The sequence below is a fragment of the Arvicola amphibius genome, chromosome 13 (genome assembly GCF_903992535.2).
Source record: "Arvicola amphibius chromosome 13, mArvAmp1.2, whole genome shotgun sequence".
Classification (NCBI taxonomy): domain Eukaryota; kingdom Metazoa; phylum Chordata; class Mammalia; order Rodentia; family Cricetidae; genus Arvicola; species Arvicola amphibius.
In genome coordinates this window covers 36,784,266-36,804,406 of record NC_052059.1, presented here as the reverse complement: position 1 = coordinate 36,804,406, position 20,141 = coordinate 36,784,266, and the positions used below count along the sequence as shown (strand labels likewise).

At 44.6% G+C, this 20,141-nt stretch overlaps 1 protein-coding gene across 1 annotated transcript in view; it reads right to left on the bottom strand.

Moving 5' to 3' along the window:
- Positions 1-234: 234 nt before the first annotated feature.
- Tnfsf11 (TNF superfamily member 11) overlaps positions 235-20,141 on the bottom strand; it is a 30,971-nt gene continuing 11,064 nt past the window's right edge. Inside the window, exons 3-5 of the mRNA XM_038310675.1 lie at positions 6,125-6,170; positions 5,947-6,045; positions 235-656 (exon numbers count right to left, since the gene is read on the bottom strand). Of these exons, the coding sequence (XP_038166603.1) occupies positions 235-656; positions 5,947-6,045; positions 6,125-6,170 (567 nt within the window). The remainder of the gene's footprint in view (positions 657-5,946; positions 6,046-6,124; positions 6,171-20,141) is intronic.

The window sequence follows — 20,141 nt, the reverse complement described above, 5'->3', positions numbered from 1 at the left end:
TCCAGTCTGATTTAATTAGGAAATTATACAACCATGGCATAACCACCAGGAGTCTAGCATCTCCTATTAATTTTACACAGGCATGGCCTGGGCAGGGTCAAGAGAGAAGACCCCGAGTTTTGTTCAATGTGGGCCGTGCCTCTTAGTAGTCTTACACACCTATATACATCTTCCACTTTTGGAAACGCTTCCAAGCATCTAGGATATACATGCGAATACTCCGCAGAACGGTTTTCACTCTATGTCTTGAACTTTGAAAGCTCCAAAGTAGGTCGCATCTTGATCCGGATCCAGCAGAGAGGGGTTGGACACCTGAACGCTGATTTCTTCCCCAGCTCGGAGCTTGAAAAACCCTCCAACGTTTATGGAGTAAAAGTGGAACTCAGAATTCCCTGACCAGTATTTGGTGCTTCCTCCCTTCATCAGGTTTTGATAATTTGGGATTTTGATGCTGGTTTTAATGACATACACCATCAGCTGAAGATACTCGGTATCTAGGTCTCCCGACGTCTCGTGATGCCTGAAGCAAATGTTAGCGTACAGGTAATAGAAGCCATCTTGGTTAACCCTTAGCTTTCCGTTGCTTAAAGTCATGTTGGAGATCTTGGCCCAGCCCCGATCGTGGTACCAAGAGGACAGACTGACTTTATGGGAACCTACAGAGGACAGAGGCACAGATTTAGAATCCACTTCTTGGATTTAAAACTTTCCTCATTTTTTTTTCTATAAGATGGTGGGATAGCGTTATACGCTAACACCACAGTCCTTATTCTAACATGGTAACTTACCTTGACACTCATTTTCTATATGGGGATGGGTGCATTCAACTGAACTTAATGCTTTCTGTCCTGTACACTGGAGGCGCAAATCAAAAGTCCTCTATTCTTGCCCTTGAGGAAGCTACAGGACATGAGCAATAAGTGCAACATGGTTCAGAAAAGAAGCAAAGCTTGGAGGAGGTACATAGAATTGCTATGAGAATGAGAGGGGGGAGGGAGGGAGGGAGGGAGGGAGGGAGGGAGGGAGGGATGGAGGGAGGGAGGGAGGAGTTATTTCCACATAGAGGGGTCAAAACTGACTCCATGAAGATGCTACAATGCCTGGAAACATAAAAGGGAGAAGACTGAGCCCTGTGGAGAGGAGCGGTTCCTTCCAGGGTGAAGAGAAGAATTAGCCAGAGTCAATTCGGATAGGAAAGAAATCAACTTGTACAGAAAGAGAATTTCCATCTGTCACATAACTTAACCTCCGTTCACGGACAGGAGTCTGTAGAAGGATGCGAGAATCGGGTCAAAAAAGCTATGGGTAGGCCAATTCCATCTGAGTCATCATCTATCTATCTACTACCTTCACCTTAGCCAGAGTCACACAGCCGAGAGTCTATCCCCAGAGAAGTCCAGACACAAAATGTCCTAGCATCTCAACTTCATGCAATCCCACATCTAATATTATAAAATCACTCCCTAGTTCCATGTTTTCCTACAACCCCTTCTTGTCCAGAAATGAGGTGATGAGGGACGTCCATGCTGTTGTTGCTGGAGAAGTCCACATTCTAGGGAACATTGTAAATCGGCCATGTACCCAGTGTTTTTCATAGTCCAAGACTTTGATGTACATTACCGGCTCTTTAAAAATTGGGGATACCAATAATAAATCAAATTATACAATAGGTGTACTTATGTGGACATTAATTATTCTACCAGAGAAAGTGGTAACTGAGAGGGTAAGGGTTTACAGAAGCATGGGAAGGTCCAAAACCACATCTTCCCTCCAAGGATTTTATAGAGAGTTGCACCAAACTCACAGTACCATCTCCCTGGAGTCAACAGGACAGCCACAGTCAGCTGGCCTCAGGCTAGGGCGACAGGGAATAATTTGTTTCTGCAGCATAAAAACTTCGTTGGGTGTCATGCTGCCTACAGCTTGTTAGTATTGTGATGGTGAATGTCAGAAATCAGTTAGGGAGCCCCAGAAAAGATAAATGTTACAAGTTCTTGCTCAAGTGCAGAAACTACAAGACGCATGCGCACATACAACCATACAAATAGAAAGGGTGCTATTTGGGATTAAGTGTGACAGAAAGTGAATGAGGTCAAAATACAAGATATACTTGAACAAAAATGTTATTATGGTTTCAACGTTATGGTTTGCGATAGTATATTTAAATAATTTTTTAAGAATAAAAGAAATAGGGGCTGGAGAGATGGCTCAGTGGTTAAGAACACTGACTGCTCTTCCAGAGGACCCTGGTTCAATTCCCAGCACCAACATGGCAGCTCAAAACTGTCTGCAATTCCAATTTCAGGGGACCCAACATCCATGACAAAAAACACCAATGATTATAAAAATAAATAAAAAAGAATAAAATAAGTAAGCACAGAGACTAACACTGAAGTCACCACCTCATGAGCTAGATTCCAAGTCATGAAAGTTGACAACTCTCTGGCTTGGTGGGTCCAAGAAGATCTATGTATTAATAACAATAATAATTATTATTATTATTATAGTAATAACAATAATAATAAAACCACCTATATTATCTACCTTCCCACAGTACCCTGAGTCCTGGGGGGACCTGAACACTGTATCCTTCCCTAGAGAGTCAGATGATGAACCAGAGAATGATCTGTAGTCTCTTCGATGTGATCTGAGGACCTCCAAATCAAGCTACTGCAGAAATCAAACAGGAGGTGGAGAAAGTGGTGGTGGCGGCGGCGATAAGGCAGCAGCCAATCTCCAGTGGGACAACCCATCATTAAATGATCAAGAAAACAAGGTTCCAGTTTCCAAAGAAGACAAACACCACAGCAGGGGGCTACAGCCCAGCCAGTCACCAGCCTGCGGGCCCTGAACAGCAATCTTCCTTTGTTCCCCCTGGAGGCCTTAGATCAGCTCTGGAGTCCGCTGCTCCAAGTGCAAATACCACCCTAGGATCCCAAGGGAGTCGACATGAGACTGTCAAAGTCTGCTCAGTACATCGTCAGAAAGGCTGACATGTTGACTCCTCCAGGCTGCTCCAGGGCCACCTAATCCACAGGCAGAGCTTAGGAAATTAAAAATATTCCCATCTCAAGTTACTCCATTTTGTCCAGCTTCTTACCCAATTCCTATACTACATTTCCTTTCACTCGATCGCCTAGTGCAGGTTAAATTACTAAAGTGAGGTCTCTTCTTCCTATGGAACGGGCCCACTCATGTTGGAGTAAGATAATGGCCAGGGAGGGCAAGAATGTACTACAAAATATGGTGAGAATCGATCGGAACCTTGACAGACTACCATCCCCATAGCTCAGTGCGACCGAAGCAGCCTCTATACTATAATGTACTCTCTGCTTTTCTCCAGTCCTGTTCTCAAGTACTGATTCCTCCTGGTGATCAGACAAGAGGACACCCAACATGGTGCTTTCTATTCCTGCCTGAAATGAAGAATGACTCACTCGGTCCAAAATGAAGATTTTTTTTTACCAAGTAGGTGGCCCTTGGGATGCTTACCACCGATGGCGGGGTAAATAAGAAGTGAGCATATAAAATGTGATATTTTTATTCCATTGCCATTGCTGACTGCTAGAAAGAGCAATGGTTGAGATCAGCGACAAGGGACTGCCCAAAAGAAGCTGCAGAGATCTGTGATGTCAGCCAAGCTGAGCTTGGCCAGACAGAAGAGCCGCAAGACTAGGAGTCAAAAATGGGTTGAGGAGGGGAGCATATTGTTGGCGAGAAAAAACCCAGTGGGGAGTTCAGGAGGCCCACAGGTGAGCCGCTAGAAAGTCAGACAGCGCGAACAAAGGACTCAGCAGAAGAGAGCAGTGGGCGATAGATGGGAAAATAGCAAGGTGAAGGCCTTGGCAGCCAGGATTTCTATTGCTAATGAGGCGTGCTGAGGGCCCGGCTAACCTCTCCAACTCTCTGCTGGGCTCAGAGCTGCTAGATGTTGGACCCGGCCGGACCTCAGCAAACATTCAGCCTGCCCAGCTTCCTAAGGAAAAGCCCATGTCCTGACCCCGCCCCCAACTACGCCGTAATACAGTTGCCCCGAGAAACTTCTGAAACTGCAGCACAGTCCACAAAGGACAGATTCTGACGGACTGTGTACCAATAAATATATAGCAGCGCTCCAAAATTAAAACAGCAAGAGAAAGCCAACTTCCTCGGAATCATTCAGTACCAGCCGGCATTGGGAGAACAATGGGCTAGAGGGGCTGTTGGCCCAACCAGAGCCGCTGACTCCATTTTCTTAAATGGAATCACAGAGCGGTTCATTTCCCTGCACCCTAAACCAAATAGCTGTCGGAACATAACCAGGAGCTCTGCCTGGAGTTTTGGCACCGGTTAAATTCTAGGTGCCTGCAGAGGAGGCTTTATAACTAAAACACGCTCACCGTTGCCAAGCCGACTTTGGCACACCGTCGCAGGCAATATTTATCCTATGCCATTTAAAGTGAACTGAAAAGATAAATGTAGGGTACATTCACGGCACACACAGCCCATGCACTGGTATTAATTTGATTGTCTCTGTGAGCATGCAAACTAGTTTTGCCATTCAGGGGAAATTAGCGTCGTTCCCCCACCAGGCACAGACAGACAGAGAACTATGCGGATCAGAACACGCAGCCTAGAGAATCTCCTAGCAGCTCAAGAGTTGGTTCCTCACCTTTTGTATCTTCAATCAGAACAACAACAACAACAACAAAACTCTCTCTATGGCCTATGCTAGGATAACGGCTCAAAATTATTTATTAAAAGATGGACTTTTATTACTTACAAGACTCTAAAAAGTTTAAACTCAAAAAAGAAAAAAAATTTCCTACCTTAAGCCATTTGTAGAATAAAATGGAATTTGCATAATGGCTTAATCAAGCTCAAATAATAATTGTAAATCACATCTGGTGAGTGTAATAATATGCCTCCTTCTACCCCAAAAATATAGCATTTATTGCTTCCCCACAACGTGGATATTACTTCTATGATTACTGTAGCTGAGGCGCAGATTCCAGTACTGCGTACAAGGTCACAGACCCAAGCAGACATTAGAACCCTGGTCATTAGATACCAAAATAATCCACTTCTGGCAAAAATATATGTGACCCTTGCGTTACTTCCTTCTGACAAAGCCACCCTACCACAGGTACCTTGCATCCTGCTGCTAGGAAAATACCCAGCACCCACCTGGAAACTAAGTAGAGTGGAAAGTCAACTTCTAATCTCATTGCTACGGTGACCTTAAGTAAGTGACAAACTATGCAAAGCACCGTCTCACTGGCTGAATAATCCGAATGGCAACTGCTTGCAGTGAGGATGAGAACACACAGCAGAAGACCTAAGCCTAGGAGGTGCTCAGTATGGAGGACGCAGTAGCACTAACAGTGATGCTCAGTTATCACTCTCTCGGAAGAGACCGTTCACTGGGATCCTTGTCTTCCTTGCCTAGCCCGTGGTGAGTAGCCAGTGGAACTATGTGATGCACTGAGCTCTGGGTCCTCATTTTCAAAAATAATTGGGTCTCTGGCCTGTTAAACTGGATGTTTACCAGGGAGCGGGAGGAAGAGCGACAGGATATCTCAGCTTCCTGAAGACTGCTGTCGTCCAGGAAGGAAAACTCTCTGGCTTGCTGAATGACGTCATCCACCAAGGAGGTCAGTAATGGAGATGCCTTTGATACCAAGCTAATCCACTTCATGAGTGAAAGCGCATGGGCCACTGTGTTCCCGACCGGCAGGTATTTAAAAGAAACACCCACTTCCGTGATCCGAAAATGAATACGGGGATGATGTGGACTGTGCATGACTCACAAGTAGGGGTCAATTGAAGGATTTGCCTCTTCCTTTTGGTTGAGAAGTCAAGACTCAAAAGTGTTAGTAACGGGCTAAGGGTAGGTTTGAGCATGTCGATGGGTTGAGGGCTGAAAACCTGAAGTACGTTTTCAGGCAGAGCGTAAATATAACTTACCCGATGGGATGTTGGCAGCATTGACAGTGAGGTGAGCGAAGGGCTGCATCTCCGACTTGCCCCGCTGAGCCAGATCGAACAACGAACCTTCCATCATAGCTGCGGATGACAGAACCAGGTGAGCTCACAGATTACAGACTGTCCGGGACTTCAAACACTCATGCAAATGCTTGATTACCTGGAACTCCTGTGAAGCGCTGTGGCCCAACGATATGTTGCAATTCCTGAAATAAAAGAGAATTTTATCCATCAACTCATTCTTTTTGTAAAGTAGTAAAGATACGTAGGAATACCAGATGTACAATCAGCCAGCGTGTTTTACAATGAGGCAGCAAAGTCCCTGCAGCTCGTATTCCTAGATTCTGAACCCCCAAAATGCTTTAAAAGTCCAACACACACACACACACACACAAACACACACACACACACACACACAACCTAGTCAAACAAACCTTTGGGGTAATAAAAGAAAGCAAGAGACAAATTAACTTGTAAAACCAAATAACTGAGCATAATTTAAAAAAATCTGTAACAGGTATACAAATGGAAATGAAATAAGCAAGAAAAGTAACAAATATACAAAATGCATGACTTTCTTTGGTCTGCAGGGGGCCTCCTTTTGTGTAAGTCACTAGTGAATTCCTACTGTAATGCAGAGGCTTAGCCCACAAGAAAGAGAATGATGCTTGGTTCACTCAAAAAGTGATTTGGTGGTGGTGGTGTTTAAAGTCACAGTATATTTAAAGTACTATATGAAGGTCTAAGAGCTTTTAGTATGTCAATAATTAACTTAAAATTCTGTTACAAATAAGTCTAGATGCATAGGCCAGGAAAAGAATGAATACAGGTAGATAGGTATCAGAAACTGCATATTTAAATCGCATATTTAACTTGAGCTCCCAGAATGAAGTCTCTAGCAAGTGACCACAGGCTCCCCTGATTCAACGTGAAATGTCCCATAGGGAGAGCAGGTCGAAGCTCTAGCCTTGGTTCAAACCTTGACGCTTAAAGAGCAGCCTGCTGGGAAGGTCAGATGAGATTAAGGCAGGTGAGTATCCAGCCGCGTGCCCAGTAAATTCACATACCCAGATGCTATCAGCGCAGGATGGTGTCCTCGTTCCCTTGCCAGAACAACATTCCTGCTGACCACCCACCCCTTTACAATGTCTAAAGGACAGGCCATGGAATGAGAGCTCTCCTTATCCAGAGAGGCTTTTGGCTATACCATAAGGACATCAAGTGGGCAGACAGAATAAGACAAGCTCAACCCTTAGCAATGAGAAGCCACCTGGAGATAACACTGCTTCTTCCTTATTCCTCTCTCCACCTTCAGAACCCTCAAAGGAGGTGAGGATCTAGTCTGCTTTTCATAACTCTTGGAGACTCCACGGAGGTTATATAAGGTCAGCCTCTGCCCTGGCCTATGCTTGTACAGCCTGAAGCCCACTGTATGGAACTGTAAGCAGATGGTGGTCCCTTGCATTGAACAATGTGATGGCTCTCGGTCATCTTTCTGTCCCTCCCCACTTCTGCTGACCTCCAGTCTCACAGGTCTCTTTTCAGGATTCTCAATGGTATCCCAATTTCTAGAATCTCCTGGTTTGGCTCACTTGACATTCACACTGCAGATTATGCATATATATATATGTGTATATCATATATATATATATATATATATGTGTGTGTATGTGTGTATGTGTGTGATTATGTATATATAGTTACATGTATACAAAATTATGTATGTGTTTACGTATATAGCTATATATTTAATCATATATAGTATACTTTATTAACTAAATATATTCTTATGCATTTATATATACACACACAGTACCTCATTATACATTGTAACTTTACACATTTATATATACAGTGTCTCTATATCCATTGTGTATATCTACACATAGATATCACACATACATACTGCATCTTTACCTGATTAGAATAGGCATCTTAGAGACAGAGTGGTATTCTGAGGCTTACAGCCACGCCCTCATTGTCCCCCCCAGCTCTGACCTGCACCACTGGCAGGAGAGCGGATGTGCACCACATCCCTACAGATCTCTTCCCTGACTTTCTACACACTCAGACTCATCGTGGAGGAAAATCAAGGAAAATGTCTCAGAGCTGAGAATGGTGTGAGCCGACCTCCAGGAGGGCGAGCATGTACCAACTGCAGGATCAACGCCTTCTGAGTCTGAGATGCAGGGGATCTATGCTGGATTCTCGAATTTGAATTTCTAACAGACGAGCAGCAGCTAAAGCCTCGGCTACTGAGATTGACAAATCCCCTTTGCAAGGATTTCTGCATGGGCAAATGAGGAATTAGCTCAAAGACTGAGACCCAGCCCAAAGCAGCAGACCGAGGCCCCTGATGAAATGGGCAGGGCCGTCTTTCTCCCTCTCCGCTGGGAATGCACTTCCCTGCCCGTTTCACCAGCGGCTTCTAGGTCAGGGCTGCCACAGATCCATTTAGTTACAAGAAAATTCAATAAATAGCACCTCTCAGAAGCACTTTCAATGCCTGCTGTCAGGGGAGAAAAGGGTTCGTGTCCCAGGATGAATTAGACCTCTCGTTAGAGACCCAGGAGGCAATGCTTTTGTATTATTCCGCTAGAGTATCCAAGAATTGCAGTTCCTCTCAAAAACTCAGTAAGGACGTTTCAATATCAAAAAAGGGATCTTGTGATGAATCTGTGACCTTAGGTCACACGCAAAAAACACTGTAGCATGTATGTCTCTGCCCCAATCTTCTGAGCCAGAAAGTAATTGCTATTTATGGTCAATTGTAAACATACCAGTCCAAGTCTATAATTTTAAGCTGTCTTTGAGCATTAAGACTGTAAAAAAGATACATACATACATGCATACATACATACATACATACATACATTCTTAGCTGAAGGATACCTGCCATGCAACCATAAAGATCTGCATTAGATTCCTAGAACCCATGTTTAGTTTGTTTATCTGTTTGTTTGAAAAAAGAACCAGGAATACTAGACATGGGTGCACCCTTGTTATCCAGCACTCAGTAGGTAATACCAGCGCTCACAAGCAGGTCCTTGAAACCCTCTGGGCAGCCAATCTAGCCTAACCATCTTTCTCTAGGCCAATGAGAGGCCCTGTACTCATAAACCAAGGTGGATTACTTCTGAAGAACAAAACCTCCCAATGGCCTCTGGCTCCTACACACATGTACACACGTACCCCCCACACAAGTGCACCATTACACATGCATGTGCGTGTGTGGATGCGTGCGAGTATGGACACTCATACAAATTTCTTATAGGTAGAGGGTGCAGTTGCGATTTGGGGTTATCCTGGCCTTATTTGCAGCCAGTGATCTCATATCAACCTGATATTTTTCAAAAGATGCTCCAAAGGGGATTCTGCTATCCAGCAGGTTGAGGAAGGTGATTGCTAGATCAGCGTCCCCATGAATCGTGGTAGAGAAAAGCCCACGTTCATTCAGAGGTATCCTCTCACAAAGTACATGCCTATCCCACATCATAAAGCAGAGATAACTTCTTGCACTTCCGGTCAGCCAAGTTTCCCCATTATCATTTTTGAATTATCCAAGAATCATATAATACACACCCTAGAGCAGAAGCCTGGACAGTTTCTAGAGTGTGGAGTCCAGCAAAGCCCTCCCTTGACCAGGAGCCACTCTCTAGTCATCTGCAAGAGAACCTAATTGCCTGACTCCCTAACTTAGAAGATCAGCAGCTTGGCTTCCCAGAATACAGCTACCTGCAACACACAGAGAGAAACACACACATGCTCAGACACACATACATACATAGACACACACACATACTCATACACGGACACACGCATGCATAGATATACAAACTCATACATAGATACACAGACAGACTGACACACACACACACACTCATACACAGACACACACATGCATAGACATACATACTCATACACAGACACGCAGACACACACAGACACAGACAGACCGACTGACACACACACACACACACACACACACCCATACACACACGGCTCTTGGTTCCCATAAACTACCCAGGACGATAAGAATCTTACCTATGAGAGTTAATAAGAAACTTCACGAATGAATGAGCTTATTTATGGTCAAACTGTGACAAGTAGTCTTTTCAAAAAAAAGTATTCATTTTTAGGTAAGCATACTTTAGGCCTAAATTATAATAACTTCCTTTAACAGAACAAGAAACAGGAACAAAACAGAAAGAAAAGAGAAAACTGAATCAAGCAGGCAGCCAAAGAAATTGCAGCCAAGGCTAAAGAAACCTTCAGACACAGTGCCACCTAGTGGACAATGCCTCAAATTGACGTCTCCTGGACCACCACAGGCAGGCTTTCAGGTTTTCAAGTTGGAAATGACCAAGTTTCATATGAGTGCTATCTCTCGAAATAGATTGCATTAATTTTTCATATTTTCTGTCAGAGTACATATGAAGAGACAGGAAAACAACCAATTAGGTTTTTTTTTCTTTCTTAATTACAGCTGAGCTTAAGTCATAGGAAAAAAATGTTTAGATTTCACAATCTCTCCTCCAGGGAGCAAAGCACACAAAAGATCAATTGATTGTGTAACTGTGGTCTTCACTATGGCCTCCATTCAACTCCTCTTAAACGGGACGTCCAAGAAGTGAAGTTCCCAGGAGTGTAATAGGGAAACAACCCGAACTAGGACTCAGATCCCTTCAGACCCCCACGTGGCTTTTTAAATGATTTAGGAATTTTTTTTTTTTTTTTTTTGCAAACTCAGGGAAAAGCTGCTTTTCTTGAGAAGTTAGAGCCACTTGGGGGAGGCCACACTGAGTAAGAATAAATACAGACTCTGAGTTATATTTTAAAGTCCTTAACTGGATATAGGAGTTTTGCTCCACACAATTTACCCAATTTCTTCTTCTTTTTTTAAATTGATTATATTGAGGTCTATGTTTTTCTCTGCTACCTTCCTCTCCCCTCCCCTTCAATCCTCTCCCATGGTCCCCATGCTACTAATTTACCCAGGAGATCTTGTCCATCTCTGCTTCCCATGTAGATTAGATCCATGTATGTCTCTCTTAGGATCCTCATTGTTGTCTAGGTTCTCTGGGATTCTAATCTGTAGGCTGATTTTCCTTGTTTTATGTTTAAAAACCACTTATGAGTGAATATTTATGATAATTGTCTTTCTGGGTCTGGGTTACCTCACTCAATATGATGTTTTCTAGCTCCATCCATTCGCCTGCCAATTTCAAGATGTCATTTTTTTTTTCTGTTGTGTAGCACTCCATTGTGTAAACGTACCACATTTTCCTTATCCATTCTTCAGTCGAGGGGCATTTAGGCTGTTTGTAGGTTCTGGCTATGACAAACAATGCTGCTATGAGCATAGTTGAGCACATGCCCTTTTGATATGATTGAGCATCTTTTGGGTATATACCCAAAAGTGGTATTATTGGGTCTTGAGGAAAGTTGTTTCCTAATTTTCTGAGAAATTGCCACACTGATATCCAAAGGGGCTGTACCGGCTTGCACTCCCACCAGCAATGCAGGCTAAGTGCACCTTTGTAAACTGTGCTGCATAGCTGCCAGAAAAACAAGACCCTGAGTATATGTGATTAAATTGGTCTTATGTTTGTTTGACTTCAATTTTGTTTTCATCCTTCTGTATAATGTGTGTGTGTGTGTGTGTGTGTGTGTGTGTGTGTGTGTGTGTGTGTCCTGACTAAGAGAATTCCCAGCTGTATAGGTTCCATGTAAAGGTCAAGTTGCTGGAGTCTGCACTTATCAGTCTGAACTCTCACCCATACTGTGATATGAATCATGTGATCCATGCGGGACCTGTCAATCAAATCACAGAAGAAGCAATTTGCACAGCCAGATGCTCCAGACACTCCTGGCACCCGTGAGTAGCAAAGGCCTCAGGTGGCTGCCTCCCTCTGCAGTACCACAGCAGCTGCAGGGACATCTGGCTGGTTGAGCAAGGATTTAACACCCCGCTTGCCAGATATAATACAGGGTTCATACACTGGTTAACATATGTAATGCACTCATTTTAACATCTTAATGACACCCTTCATGCAATTCTTCTCCGACCTAGTTACAAGAATAGGGCATTTATCAGCCAGTTAGTACATGAATGCCACACTCAGATTGTTGCTGAAAATGAATAGCCCATTTCCCAGTCCTGCAGGGAAGTCCTGGGGAGTCACACATGGTAAATGCCTCAGAAAGCCCATCTCCTCCTCTCCAAGCCGGCACTACCGCCTTCAAGCTCCCATCCCTCCTCCTTGGGAAGACAGCAATTGCTTTCCTACCTCTTCTCCCTGTCTTTGTGCCTCGAACTGATGCTGGCTCCTGGAAGGAGCATCTTAAATGTAAGGGGAGTCACTTGGTGCCTTCAGGAACAAGTGCAATCCTATGGTTTACGAGGCTCTACATGACCGGGCCTCTGTGACATTGCAAGATTTAAAGAAATAAATAATTAGGTCCGTATCCAAAGTTCATGGACCACTACTCCCAAAATCCCTGGGTTTTCTTTACTGATGGAAGCATCTTCTGTAATTCCTAAACCTTTCTCAACAGGGTCTATTTATATCAACAAGATAACTCTGAGGATGGGAGCTGGTTGCCAGAGCAACCAAGTACACGATTAGGAGATTGGAGTTTTGTAAGGCATCCAGTTGTCCTTCCACATCTTAAGACTTAGAAACTGCTTCAGGTGAGGGGAACTGGACCACTTGCTATCTGAAGTCTTTCAGGCTTAGAGAAAACAGTAGCTAGTCACTGAGCTGCCTGCTGGCTTCACAGCTCCTCCTCCTGCGCTGAGTCTGTGTGCCACCTCCTTCCCCAAGGATGCTGGCAGTGCTGGGGGTTGGGTGATGTGGAGCTTCTTCTGATGGGTGCTATGTGCCAGAACCTGGTTCATATTCGTGGGCACCTTTGCTTGTTCTAGTGACCCCTGAAGTGGCTCATCTTTAGCCACGGAGCTGTCACCTTCAGGCAATCTTCCCAGGCACAGAAAGAGTAACTACCACTGCACTGTACCACCCCTACCGAGGCAGGACTTAAAAATCTTATCTCAGTAGGTTGAAAGGGAAGACAGGAAGTCTCCTAGAATGAGAAGCGTTCCTGCTTTTCATCAGTCCAATTCAGACTTCAATGGGGCAAAGGGAGTTTCTGCAACCACCTTCATCTCCCCTCACTGGCTTCTGTTTCTTAGACAATGACTTTGTTAGTACAGTGATCAGAGAGGATGCTCACAGGAAAAGCCAGCAGAACAGTGGCGCTGCATTAGCCTCAAATGTTAACTCCTGTGCCGTTCTATCTATCACAGATGTATTAAGTGTTTCCCATGTAATTTTAATTTGATCTACACTTGCCTTTAAGAAAGGTATTATTCCAGTTTAAAAAAAAAAATCTTATCTCAGCTTCCCCCACCCAACCCCTAAAGCTCATACCCAGAGAGAGAAAAGCATTACTAGATGTCCTGATGACAGCCCAGGCTCCTTAGGTGGACTCAGTGGTGGCAGTTCAAACATACCCCAAAGCCAAGAACTTTTGTGCAGATTTCTGTCTGAGCAGGCACACAAAGGGAGATGCCCCTCGCTGCAGCTTCCTTAGGCAGAGCCCCCAACACAGACTTCCCCCGCCTGCCTCCATCAAAGCACTGGGAAAGCACTCACAATGGAGGGAACTCCTCCCCATCCCCATGGAGGATGCAAGTCCAAAAGGGGTCCAGCAGGGGAGGAGGGGCACAATAAGAGGGGAGAGCAAAGGCAGAAGGGTATCTAACCCCCACGGATCCCAAGGGCCAGACATCCACCTGCTCACTGAGCAATTGTCACAGAAGTCTTTGAAAGTTCCTCATGAAGAACTTAGCCATGATGACCACTTGGGTACCATTTCTTTCCAAGAGTGGAAGAGATGCGTCGACAACCGCTAATGCACTCTCCTCATCAAGGGGCTGAGGAGCTACGTGTCCTTGTTTTCATGAAGCGGAGCGATGCTTTCCCTGGAAGGGCAATAGGTATTCTGGGAATAGAAAATTAGTTTTTATTGTTTAACCTTCATGGTTTAAAAGAGGAAGCTTCTGCTATAGCTAAAGGTCCCCTTGGGCTTTGATAAAGAAGCCTTATGACAGCAGCATTAGTCTTCATGAAAAGCCCAACTTTAAAACGCCGTCTACTATGCTACTCATTAAAAATGAGTATGCAGGGGCTCAGCAGAGGAGCGCGGTGTGACTCTGCTCTACTCTGCCCACTGCGGCAAGAACGCCAGCCTTCCACCGGCAGAGCTTTCCACGTCCCGAAGACCCACCACTTCAGAAGAAGATGGCTTTCACAGTCTCTCAGAAGTGCTCCTGGTGCCCTGGGACTAAGAGGTGTCAGGACAGCCACTGTAGACAGGCAAGGATGGGAAGAGAAGGATGCAAGCCACCAAAGGAGGGCCCCTAAGGGGCTCATGGCCCTCAAAACCTGGAACTCTAACAAATCTTGTGGGTCTACAGCATGGCTTGCTTCTGACAAGAGTGACTAGCCACATGTACTGACTACTGACTCAGCATAGGCTACAGTCATTGGAAAGATGGGAGCCTCGATTAAGAAAATGTCTCCATAAGATCATGCTGTAGGCAAGCCTGTAAGGTGTTTCTTAATTAGTGATTGATGGGGGAGGGCCGAACCTATTGTCGGTGGTGCCATCCCTAGCCGGTTGGTTCTCAGTTCTATAAGAAGGCTGGCTAAGCAAGACATGAGAAGCAAGCTAGTAATCGGCACTCCTCCATGGCCTCTGCATCAGTTCCTGCCTTCAGGTTGTTGCCCTGTTTGGGTTCCGACCCTGACTTCCTTTGATGATGAACAATGATATGGGAGTGTCAGCCAAATAAACCTTTTCCTCCCCAGTTTGCTTTTGGTCATGGTGTTTCATCACAGCAATAGCAACCCACACATGACACATAATGCAGGCATGGGTACGGGCCATTCATTCATTAAACGTGTGCTTTAGTATGTCTGTCACTGCAGACAGAAATGAAAGTCACAGGACCCTGAAAAGCTCCCCTAAGGTAAGCCAGATCTGACCTGGGTGCATGCAGCTGGTGCTCAGAGGATAAGCCTCATGTGTACTCAAGAGGGCCTCCTAACTCCACAGGCAGATGGGCGAGTGTAAGTGGGAGCCTCTTTTGGGAAATGCCTGCACGGCATTCTGAGAAACAACTAGAAAACAACTAGACCAAAATGGGTCTGAAATGTTCAAAGCGTACATGCAAGAACCTAATTCATTCATCTATCAAGGAGAATCCTGCTTGAATGCTTTGTGAGGAGATAGAAGTCACAGCATGAAGGTCACCAGATGAGCTGGAGTAAAAGCTTAATCATCCTCAAGTTTCCAGCTCTGTGTGCTGGAGATGACAGAATCAGTAGACCTGAGGAGTAGCTGCAATGGGCAGAAGGAGCATTCCAGACCTGAGGAGTAGCTGCAATGGGCAGAAGGAGCATTCCAGACCCGAGGAGTGGCTATAATGGGCATAAGGAGTGTTCCCTGTTTTGCAAGTTTGACTCTTAGCATTTTAAATTAGTAATTTTATCCCAGCTACCTCTGTGATCACCACCTGGTATTCTCATAAGGCCAAGATCAAGGACTGGATCAGCATCTTAGTGACCAGGAAATTTCCTAGAATGGATCTCCTCTGACCTTGACCTTCAGGTTCAACGGTCACTGGACATCAGATCATCTCTGATACTGACAGCTCTCACCAGCTTCTAGACTACTTTCTCCAGACAACAGCCATCATTCCCGCTCTCAGAGTCAGTTCATTTAAAAATAACTGTCAAAAACGGCTGTTCTGTCTAACAGTGGCTCTTAGCACTTGGTTGGCCTGGAGACATCACAGGGGGCACCTTTGTGGCTATCACATCAGAACCTCTAGTCAAGGATCTGGGAACTCAAAAAAAAAAAAAAACCCACAACCAAGGACCCCAAGTTCATTGAAGATGTAGCTAGATTGGAAACCACTGCCCTGGGACATGTCCTTTCCTCCACTCCACAGGTTGCTACTCTCTCTGCACGCACAAGGCAACTCGCCCCTTAACCACACAAGCTCACTAAATGTCTGAAGTCCATCATGACTGCCCCATCTCAGGTATATCCTTCTACCTCTGTCTCTTTCAAGACCCCATTCGAAATATCTTCCCTTCCATCCTGGGTATTCATAGCATGGGTGAAAGCCGCTCACCTCTGCCATCACTTGCTGGTTAGTTTCCCACTGCCATCCTCTTGGCTCCCACCTACTGTGCAGGGGCTTTCCTGAGATTAAGTAGCCTGCCTTCAGTCTTCGGTTGAGCAAATGGCAATAGATGGTGTTGTGGTTTAAATGAGAATATCTTCCACAGGGTTGAGTATTTGAACACTTGATGGCAGTTTGTGGAGGTCTAGAAGGTCCAGCCTTCCTAGAGGACGTTTTCCACTGGGAATGGACTTTAAGGTCTCAAAGCCTCCTGCCATTCCCAGTGTGCGCTCTCCCTCCCTCTCTCTCCCTCTCCACTCCTCCTCTCTGTTTTGTGCTTTTATTCACAGTTTGAGCTCCAGAATCCAGTCCCCGCTACCACGCCTTTTGTGTGCTGCTAATGCTTCTCTGACATGAGGGGGCTCTCATCTCCCTGGAACCTTAAGCCCAAACAGACCCTTCGTTCTGTAAGTTGACTTGGTCATGATATTTCATCACAGCAACAGAAAAAGTCACCAGCACAGATGACCTTGGCTCTGTAGGACATCTCTGTGGATTTTACTCTGGAGTTCCCATAAAGATCGCTTTTATACACGCTAAATATGATTGAGGTTGATTGCAATTCCCAAAACTACTATGGCCAAGGGAGATGGAATCCTGCTGGAAAACCACCACATGACTAACATCGCGACTTGAAACACCAGTGACCCACACTCAAGTTCCCTTCTGTGTTTATGAGAAACTCTCTTAGGATACATACTCCGGCACACAAAGGCACAAAGGCAAAAAGATGGTGAATGGGATCTGAATTCTCCCCTTGATCTTTCTCTGGGAACTCGAAAGTCTAAGAGAAATAATGTCTATATAACAACTCCAAAGGCTCCAGCAGACACAACTTCTTTAAAATTTCATTAATTTACTTCAGTTGAAATTTGGAGAGAGGCTTTTTTTTTTCTCTGCCTGTCCTGGAATTCACTAGGTTATAGACCAGGCTGCCCTCAAACTCACTGAGATCCACCTGCCTCGGCCTCCTAAGTGCTCGGACTAAAGGCATGTGCACAACCCTGGCTAGACTTTTTTTTAATTATCCACACTGAAATTCAAGAAATCAGAGTTCCATGAGGAAAAAAAGAAAGCAACCACTCAACATGACAAACATTCTGGTTTTGAGTAATTGCTCCTGAATCCATAAAATCTAGCCAAAAACGGAAAATAGCAATCACAATTGTAGACGTGTATGTCTAGCTGGACCTGCAACACCTCCTTAAATGGGTGAATGCTGTTAAATCTCCTTTTCAGCCTCTCTCCCATGCTCTCTCTAGGTACCTAAATATAAACTTCAGAAAAATAAAATCCTGACCACCAAAACTTTTTGGGTTTGTGTTAATTCTTGTTCCATATATGTGAATATCTATGTGGGTGTATATGGAAAGGTATTAGGGTGCTGAGTATAATGAGCCCACTTTCCTACTCATCTAGACCTAACGTGTGTCAGAGACTGCCAACGGTACCTCTCTCTCCTCCTTGGTGGTTCTAGGCAGTCTCTTTTTCAAGTATTGCATGCAAATGTCTAGCCAGCAGGCTGCTATTAATACAGAAGTTATCACTCCCCTGTAGGACCATCGTTTTTTCTGTTACACTCTCCATATCTGAACATGACAGTCCAAGAGGCTACTCTGGACACAGGGAAGATATAGACACGTCGAAGAAAGAGAATCCAGCACTGGAGGATTCATCTTAGGAGTATGATAGGGAGAGAGAGAAAAAAAAAACATAACCAGCCATTTCCGTTGATGAGATTCTTCTAATTGAGAAGATGTCAAGTAACAATAATGATTTCATTGCGGGACAAAGCATCAGAGATGTTGGACTCACTAGTCTTACTATAAGGGTACAGTGTACACGTACACTGTAAATCATAAAGGGAATGAGACCAAATGTATACTGACTATCTCAGGATAACCAAGATGCGACAGTGAAGATTTCCTTATCCGACTTCTCCAGTAAGGCATCAGGGCAGTGATTCTCAACCTTCCTAATGCTGCAACCCTTTAATACAGTTCCTCATGCTGTGATAACCCCCAACCATAAAATTATTTTATTGCTACTTCATAACTGTAATTTTACTACTGAATTGTAATATAAACATCTGATATGCAGGATATCTGATATGTGACACCCCCCCTCAAGGAGTCAGGATTGAGAACCACTGCATTTGAGGATCAGATGTCTGTAAAGAAGATAACTTACTGTTTGTCATTGCTATTCTTGGTTTGGTTGGTGTTTGCTTATGTCTAGATTTATTTATTGCATTGTGTGAGCATTTTGCCTGCATGAATGCATGTGCACCACATGCGTGCAGTGTCCACAAAAGTCAGATGAGAAAATCAGGTGTTACAGATGGTTGGGACCCAAAATATGAGTCCTGGGAACTGAACCCAGGTCCTCTGCAAGAGCAGCAAGTGTTCATAACCACGGAGCAATCGCTCCAGTTCCCATCACTGGATTTTCATATTTGGGGATGGAATTAGAGGGTTTAGCACAAGGGCACTTGGATAGGAAACCACAGTCAAGTCTCCAGGATACATTCTAGGTCTCCATCTCTAGGGTGATCAGACTGTAGAAAAGCAAACACACCCACGGGACACGGGAGTGAAGTGAGAAGTCTAGCTAGAGACACCACCTCACAGAGTTGTGCCAGTTTTGGTGATGCCATCTGTGATGGCACTGAGGTGATATTGTCCACAGCTGCCACTCATGACAACCAAACACGTGTCTGATAAGCCAGATGAGAAAGGACCATCCTTATCAAATTCCTGAATGGCTTTAGAAATTGGTTGCTGTCCCATTTCACTCGAGACTCTTAGTTTACAGAGTTTGATAGGTGACCCATTCTTTCTATTCACTGGTTCTTTGTTCTTTCCCCAGACAGTAATAAGAATAAGTTAGGTGTGATACATTCAAGAGCCGACTAGAGTCCTTAGGCTGGGGAAGCTTACAGCTTTGTTCCACCGTCTACTGACATTTCCTGTTCAGACTTTTGAGGGCTTTTTCTGTTGTTTTTGTTTGCTTGCTTGTTTGAGCTAATGTAGGAGACTGTTCACGGTATGCTCACAACGATCTCTTTTTCCCTGGTGGTTCTAGGCAGCCCCTTCCTCAAGCTTTATAGGCAAATAGCAGCTCTGGAAGCTACTGGAGCCTTCCATGCAGGAGATCTTACGCTAGGGGACACTGAGACGCTGAGCTCGTGCGTGCGAGCGTGCGTGTGTGCATGTGGTGGGGGTATACCACATGACCACATGACTACCTCTTTTTGGTCATTCCACTTTTTTTTTTCTTAATTTTATTTTTAAGATAGGTCTCTCACCACCCTAGTATTTTCCACATATCCCAGGCTGACTCTCCAGCAGGGCCCTGGGATCTGCTTGTCTCTTTTTCCACTGTGTGGGAATTACAAGAACCTATTCCTGGATTTTTATTATCTTACATGGAGAGGTGTTTTGCCCGCATTATGTGTGTACACCACATGTATGCCCGGTGGTCAGGGAGGCCAGAAGAAGCTGTCGGATCACCTGAAACTGAAATTACAGATGTCAGGGAATCGAACCTGGCTCCTCTGGAAGAGCAGCAAGTGCTCTTAGCGCTGAGCCATCTCTCCAGCCTCCCTCCATCCCCGGCTTTTCTAAATGCTTGTTCTAGAAATTAGACTCAGGTCTTCTGAGCACTTTACTAACACAACCATCTCTCAGGCCCTATTAGGGAAAAAATTAATGTTCTCAAAATAAGACATTTGTTTACATAACTATTAAATAAAAGCAGTCTTGTAAATTGCGTACATTAAAAATATTTGTATTTCAGGTTTGCAGAGATGGCTCAGTGGAAGAACTGGTTGATGAGCAAGCACAAAGGCCTGAGTTAGGACCACTAGACCCACATGAAAGCCAGGCATGGCAATGCCCATCTATAACCCCGGTGCTTG